This window comes from Opisthorchis viverrini (assembly GCF_000715545.1).
Source record: "Opisthorchis viverrini unplaced genomic scaffold opera_v5_172, whole genome shotgun sequence".
Lineage (NCBI taxonomy): Eukaryota > Metazoa > Platyhelminthes > Trematoda > Opisthorchiida > Opisthorchiidae > Opisthorchis > Opisthorchis viverrini.
This window is the reverse complement of record NW_008751831.1, coordinates 612,780-620,507: the sequence shown is the minus strand read 5'-3', so window position 1 is coordinate 620,507 and position 7,728 is coordinate 612,780. Positions and strand designations below refer to the sequence as shown.

The 7,728-nt window shown below is 41.3% G+C and overlaps 1 protein-coding gene across 1 annotated transcript in view; it reads left to right on the top strand.

Annotated features, from left to right (window-relative positions):
* Window positions 1-670: 670 nt before the first annotated feature.
* T265_07532 (hypothetical protein) overlaps window positions 671-7,728 on the top strand; it is a gene marked incomplete at both ends in the record, with an annotated part of 19,583 nt that continues 12,525 nt past the window's right edge. The window contains one exon of the mRNA XM_009173077.1: window positions 671-757. Within this exon, the coding sequence (XP_009171341.1) occupies window positions 671-757 (87 nt within the window). The remainder of the gene's footprint in view (window positions 758-7,728) is intronic.

Below are 7,728 nucleotides of genomic sequence, written 5' to 3'. Positions count from 1 at the left end.
GCAAAACCAGATACACTAGAGAAGACTAATGTTTGTTTACAAAACTCAGTGCACTATCTGGAAGGGGGCTGGAGCTATCAAACAGAAGCGGTAAATTTGAGCTTGCTACTAGAAGACATAATCAAATTCGCTCTTCCCTGAATATGAAGACCAACAAAGAGGTATCTGAAGGAACACCAGTAAACTAGGTTAAGCAAGAAGAAAGTGAGAACTCGAAATTATTGGCGCATGATTTTCCTATGGCAGGTCAATAAACAGACGCATGGAAATTGACCCTGCCTACCAAAGTTCAGGGATAATAGAAGCCCAGAACCCTTCAAGCCTTGAGACACACAGGGAACGAAGGAAGAATTCACAGAGCCAAAACAAAAACGTTCAAAGTCAAAGGTCCGGGATTTACAACTGTAAATAGGGACCAGTACTCCCGATAACCAAAATACAGTAACGACCAAAATAACGTGAACTGTGCAGAGAAAGGTTGCACAAACAAGCCAAACAAGCTAATCACCGTGAAAATAAAATTCACTGAAATTAGAAGGCAGGCAATAACTAATCAATAAGATGAAGGCAGACCACGGCGCAACACAAATCGCTAATTAGGTGGTTCATGAAGAGCCTATCACGTTAGAGCACGCATGGGAAAGGGAAATTTCTACAAAACCGTTCATAGATGATGTTTCATTCAATGGTCGTGGAGCGACTGCGAGTTAGTTGCCAAGCTCGCCGGAAAGACCAACAGCCAGCCGATCAACTACCAGTAAGCGCACCCGAGCTCCCAGTATTTCAACATACCGCGAGAAATTGTTTTTTAATATGGGAAACCGCGTGACGTCATGGAATGAGACAATTGTCGCTTAAATTAACTGCTGAAAAGGAATGGGATCTCCATGTCACGCACGTGGCAAGCCTTTGCTGCAGAAGTAGAAAATTGCGTCAGGCGTAATCTGAAATGTCTCTTCACCTGGACATCATTATAAAATTTCCAGAGTTCCTATCACTGCTAGGGCAATGTACCCCTTAGTGTTTCTCAGATCTCACAGTCTGTCGTGACCACTCAATGTGTAATTCCCCGTTTCCTGTGTGACACTAAAAACTTGGCAACGATACGTGAACTGGAGCTGTTGTCCACTTACGACTGATACAAAATTGTCCATCTAGCCAACTCAGTTGGTCACTTCACAACGTGGCTGTGACAAGCTTCCTTATCATTCCTTCGAAACCTGGTTACAGTATCGGCAAACGTGGGGAAGGATGACCGATTACGTCATACCTTGGCACAGAAATAATGTCGGAAAATTTAAATGATTCCCTCACAAAAAGTCATTAATGTGCATGCAACGTGATAAACAGGAAAAAGAGTACAGTGTAATTATGGCTACCACAGTTTATCTAGTTTCATTGAAATTCTATTAATCCAATAAATTTCCCGGATAAGTGCGGTCCACGGGCTAAATTTATGCATTCAGTCCTATGTTATTCTCATGCATGAAACGAGTAAACGTCATTCTTGTGCATTTTTCCTAAGATAACCATCAGATCATTTGCTTTCAGCGTGAACTACGATCGTTGCAATCCACCAGTCATCAACGAAACAAATTCACAGGGCTTACATGTGCATATCTACCCCACAAGTAAGTCATCTGAATTCATTCATGGGTTTCAGGATAAAGATTGATAGGTCGGATAGATCGGTCGATAACAATATCGTGTCGACTGCATATAACAGTGAATCTTAGGGAAACAGGACAGAGACATTCTGAACACGAAATTTATGCAAACAACTCGTGTCCTCAGCGATTCGTATGTGGCCGACCACTACAGAATGCTCTTTTATATGAAAAGTTACTTTCAAAAACTAGGATATCTTTCATATTTTAGTATTTATGTTCCCTTTGAAAAAACACTGGTCCGAAACACTCAGTTGACAATTCTAATTTTCTTTCGATAGCTACACTTCTTTATATCAGAACCACTGTCCGACAGGATCTCTTTAAGTGATTTTAACATAAGGGGGGCTCTTGCGTAGTAAATTCAGTTGAGGAATGTCGTGGATCATCGATTCATCTGGAGTTTGATTGTGTTCCTCCCTCAACCCAAATTAGTGTGCAAATGAGTTTACATGGTAAAGAACTACCTGTTCCTTGCCACCCATCGTCTCACAGAGAAGAAAGGCTGTCTGCTTCGTTAGTCCACTGAACATTCAGTACAGGAGCCAAAGCTGAACAGCCAGAGGTTTCCGTAAATGTTTTTGATCAAACTGATCGTGAATAAGACAGCACCACCACTCTTGGAGCAAATTCCTCAGGGACTAGTAGTTGTTTGGTTGCTCAAAGAGCCTAGCATTTGTATTGCAAACGCTTCATTAGCAATCGGGGTTAAATCGTCGAAGTATCTTATAAGAGGTCCCCTTAATATTGTCCCCCTTTGAGTAACTTATAGGAAACACCCTCCAAAGTAGCTGCCACGCAAATGAGTGAGGCCTCTGTAGGTTTCTTGAGGTAGTCTTTTCAGGGAGGAAAAGCTAATTCAGTTTGCCTGGATAAGCATTTTCTTCCACTTTGCTTTGATTTTGCTCACAATACATTCCTCTTGATCAGCTGTGGTCATTTGACGAAATTTCAATCAATTTCAATTTGCAATACACTGTATGCATTCGAACTCATTTTCATGCTTTAAAGGAACAAAGCTTTATTGCTGTGACTCTCTGAGTTTTAGTGAATAATTACTATGTACTGAACTTCATAATACACAGTACGTATGGGTGTAGGAAGTAAATAACAAAACCGCAGTTTGGATTATCACTCAAAAAAAGGTGTTACCCACAAAACCTATATGGTGGACGGAAAATATGTGACGAAGAACTCACCAAGATTATTTTCACTGTGGTTGTTCATTATATATATATATATATAATCATTTCTGTTCTGTTCGACCACTGTGAACTTTGTATGTGCGTACGGTGGTTCGGGCGACCAAAGCGAATGGCAACGGACGGTGTAGGATAAGAGAGACGGTAAGTGCAAGAAATAACCAGTCACAAAATATTAGAGTTCGTGACAAATAATTAAGGACCAAGACCAATAGTCGAAAATGGAAACTGTTAAGTGGATGCTCCCATGGTGCATATGGAATGTTTCAGAGACAGTGAACAAACATAAATATTCTTCTGCTTTCTATACACAGTGCCTAAGCTGCATCATCGTGTTTTACACAAAGCTCTATCTTGACAGGCAAATATCGTATCATTGTCAAAGGTGCACATTTTGAAAGGACTTAGAAGGGTTTCAATGAGACTGGAATCGTCTTGGGCAATATTACTTGCATCTGAAGTGAGGAAACTTCCCGAAGAACTAAGGCTGGAATGACGTAACCACTCAGTTTTGTGACGGTGCCTTTTACTTTGGAGTTGCGAATAGCAGGACGAATATATTCAAATTAGCTATTGTGTTTTGTATCACGACTAAATCTCAAACAGCGCGTGCTTCCGCCCGCTGTGATGGCCTTGCTTTGATCACGGTGCTAAGAACAAGTCCAAAGAGTTTTCGACTGTTTGGTATCAATACCAACTCTTCCATTCTCGGGACTTCATTATTCATTATTCACTATTCAGTATTCATTCATTCTTTCATTCACCTTTGAGGCGGTGAACTGTTTCGGAGAATAGCACTGACATCCCCGATAGTATCCTCTTCATAATTTCACTCAAGGACACATTCCTATGGGATCGAGTTTTACTTGCGTTAGGGTTTTCGTTTTAACATGTACGCCGTCGACACCTGAATTCTTAAGTTCTCCATTTTGAGTCAGTCTTCGTTCGGATGACCGATAAGTTTGCTGAAACACTAGACTAGTGGTGTACCGTTTCAATGACCAAAAATAATATAATGGTGGGCGTTTTTTCTCCTAAGTTCAGGGAAGCAAATCATAACAAGCCCAGGAAGCATGGTGTGACATAAGTCAATAAAAGTGTTCCGAACACTAGTTCGCCATCTATAGGTAGTTGCTATTTGGTCTTTTTAAAACCTGGATTGGTTCTTGTCCGCTGGGCGACATGTAACAAGATGTTCGCGTTTGTGTCGGAAATCCGCGCAAAGCTGCACAGAGCAATAATATTCATGATCTCCGTAAGCATCAAACTAAACCTTCTGTTTAGATGTCCTTCATTTATGTTGACCCTCTCCACATAGTGCTACTGCAGGGCTAGAAACAAAGTAAACAAACAGATCTCGGGCCATCTGTCGATGATATTCTTCCACATACCAGGTGCAACGCAGCTCAAAAGGACACCTTCACCATTCGGACCTTAATCAGTCCCTCGATTATGAGCCACGGAAAAATGAAACGCTGTGATGTGTTGAGCCATGACGAATTGTATTATCACAACAGGGTTTGGTATACTTGCTTGAGAGACAGTAGCCATATTAGTGACGGGAAGAAAGGTGTGAAAATGGGTGCCTGTTGGTCTAGCTGCAACAACAGCAAAGACATTGAGCGCTTCTAGATTGAACGAACCCTAGATACAAATCCACATTTCTATTTTAAGATCTGAAACGCCAATACAAATGCTACTCGTGTTTTCATTAGGGCTTGAATAAAATGGGCGTTTCAGTGTGCACTCCACTCTCCTGGACGAAAACTCAATTACGATTAGTCTAAGTTGAGTCAGAATTTGAGTCACTGTTATAAACCGAAAATATGGATCTTCCACTGCTTACACAGGGACTTCAAATGGGGTGAGTAACGCTTGAAATCGACTGACTAGTCATCGTTTTCGGAAACGTTTGGTAACAGTTGGTAGATCAATCGCTGAGCAACGTTTCGCTTTTAAGACAAAAGCTTGGTCAGCTTGGCTGAGGTTTAAGGCGGAAGGAGAACCAATCAACTAAGCCAAGCTAAATCTCTGTTAAGTTCCGACCGAGGGATTTTGTGTGTCATGGTGGGTGACCAAGTGTTAGACCGATGGGGAAAACTACATGGATTTGGGTCTAGTTTAAGTTCTAGTTCTTCTGGTTCGGTTCACGTGACGATCCCTCTTAAACGTCGTTTGCAGTTTCCGTCGGTCTGTGTAGATAGCTAGTGCTAGATAGCGGTGTAAGAGGGATTCTGTGAACTTTGATTGGGTTGGGATCTCTACTCCACTGTTTTTCCTTATAATTCCACGTGAAAAATTCCCTCCCGGTTCAAAAGACCAGGGACTCTGTGTACAAAATGAACTGCAACGACTGCGCTAAATTTTACATAAAACAAACTACCAGGTAAATGCACACCTGAATAGGTGAGCAAAAAAAAGAGAATAAACAAACCGCCAAGGAATGCGGAAGAATACCAAACGCTGGTCAAAGACTCAGCGATGGCGGTGTATGCCTTAGACAATGGACATAGAATAGATCTGGCTGATAGCCAAGGAGTGGAAATCACCATGCGTCGCAGTGTGAATAGAATCGAGGGTGTGGAACTGGCGAGCGCATGGGAAGAGGTCTGAAGGAAGCCGTGTTGACATATGACTGTGTGGGTGTCAATTCACGTAGAACTATAAGGAAAAACAGTGGAGTAGAAATCCCAACCCAATCAAAGTTCACAGAATCCCTCTTACACCGCTATCTATCGACTAGCTCATCTACACAGACCGACGGAAACTGCAAACGACGTTTAAGAGGGATCGTCACGTGAACCGAACCAGAAGAACTAGAACTTAAACTAGACCCAAATCCATGTAGTTTTCCCCATCGGTCTAACACTTGGTCACCCACCATGACACACAAAATCCCTCGGTCGGAACTTAACAGAGATTTAGCTTGGCTTAGTTGATTGGTTCTCCTTCCGCCTTAAACCTCGGCCAACCTCTTAAGCTAATCACTTGGCCGGACGACGCTTTTGTGTTAAAAGCGAAACGTTGCTCAGCGATTGAAATACCGACTGTCTCCAAAATTTCCCGAAAAATATACGCAGGAACTTAGTATCATGGAATACATGGAAAATAAAGATGCATTACAAAGTACGGTACCGTCAGATGAATAAAATTAGATTCCAAGGTCTCAGAGCATGAGATTAATCCAAACTGGTTGTAGGTATGTAGGATAGTGTACCAGTACTCCCGCAAGATGAATAGGTCTGATGCAAATCGAGGAATCACACGCATACGCATATTATTGTTGCAACCAATTACTGTTAGAATTTCACCCGGAAGAGCATGCTAGTTAATATTCTACGAATCCTAGCTTCTCAGTGATTTCCTTTTAAGCTTTGCAACTCGAATCACAAGCGGTGATAAACCCTTCAAACAGTGTGTCAGGCACGGAACACTTGGATATTATTTTGAAGACCTCTTCTTCAGTTTTATGCATCCTACTAGGATCCAGACTAGCGAATGAATTTAACTGCGTCTGTTGCTTGTGCCCGTATGTGTCGTCTGTCGAGGGGAAAGCCCTAAAAACACACAAAAACAGGAACTGTAGCTAAACAAAAAGTTTCGCGGATGTCTGGCAACGATGTGTGAAACAAAATGTTACTCACCTCACTAACCTAATCGATTGTTATTTAGGACGTTTAATTTAGCTTACGAGACATTCAATTTTAGAAAACAGGTGGATATTAAGAACAAAACTAGCTTTGATGTGATACTGATTATAAGGTTGCTGAAACTTTTTGGGCATACCGTTCTTCAGGTTTGTTAGGCATTTCCAGTCACGAAATTTCAATCGGTCTCATTTCGACTTTGTATATATATATATATANATATATATATATATATATATATGCGGAAACTTGGAGAGGTTTAGATTGTATTAACGGTAGGTTTGTCTGTGTAGAAAAGATTTTTCACCCTCACCGTTGTGGATAACTGACTCTCTCTAAGTTGTTCAATAATTTTTATGGGAATGGCAATCGTGGTCTCAAGGGTTTGCTTATGCTTCAAAACTTTCGCTCTGGTTGATGCAGCTCAGTAGGCGTCACATTAGAAAAACACCAGAAAGGTTTTGGGTTGCAGGGCCATCATTTATAAGCAATGGATGATATAATCCTAGGAAGGACTCTGATTATTAACCAACCTTATTCAACAGTTAATTTGGTAGCCCACAAGCAAAGTAAAACAAGGTTGCAAATACGGCGATAGTAGATGGTGTGAAGCTCATCAAATAGGAACTGCAGTCATACGTCCTCAAATCCTACAGGTGCTTCAGCAGCAGTGGCTGCAGGAAATTAAACAAAGCACTTTAGTATCGGTTAATTATATCAGCTGTTAATTATAAATAACAAATTCTTTGTTACAAGTAGCTACAACGTCCAAACACAGTTAATCGAACCCATCTGACAAACGGCAAAATAAACAGCAATTTGGTTGAAGAATAAGTAATCGAATTACGTCAGAGTACTTTAATGTTTGCTTATATGACGTGTTCGGACTTTTGAGAAGTAGGAATGTGTGACCGGTCAATCCACTGGTGAAAATCAGGACAATGCATCAGATCGTTGTGAGCAACATACCTGCTTCACAGACAGACTATAACTTTCAGCACTGTTTGGATATAGTCCACTGAGACTGATGCGTAATACGAAGACAGATATTCTCTGCGTGTTTTTGCAGGAATTCTTCCAAAGAGAAACGTAAACCACGTGGTGTTTTCTTTGCGGGAGGTTTATTGTTCAGTCTCACATCACTCTCGTTTTGAACAGTCGTCCTCCTGTCCTGGCGCAATTATTCATGTGAATCCACACCAAAGGGGGGGG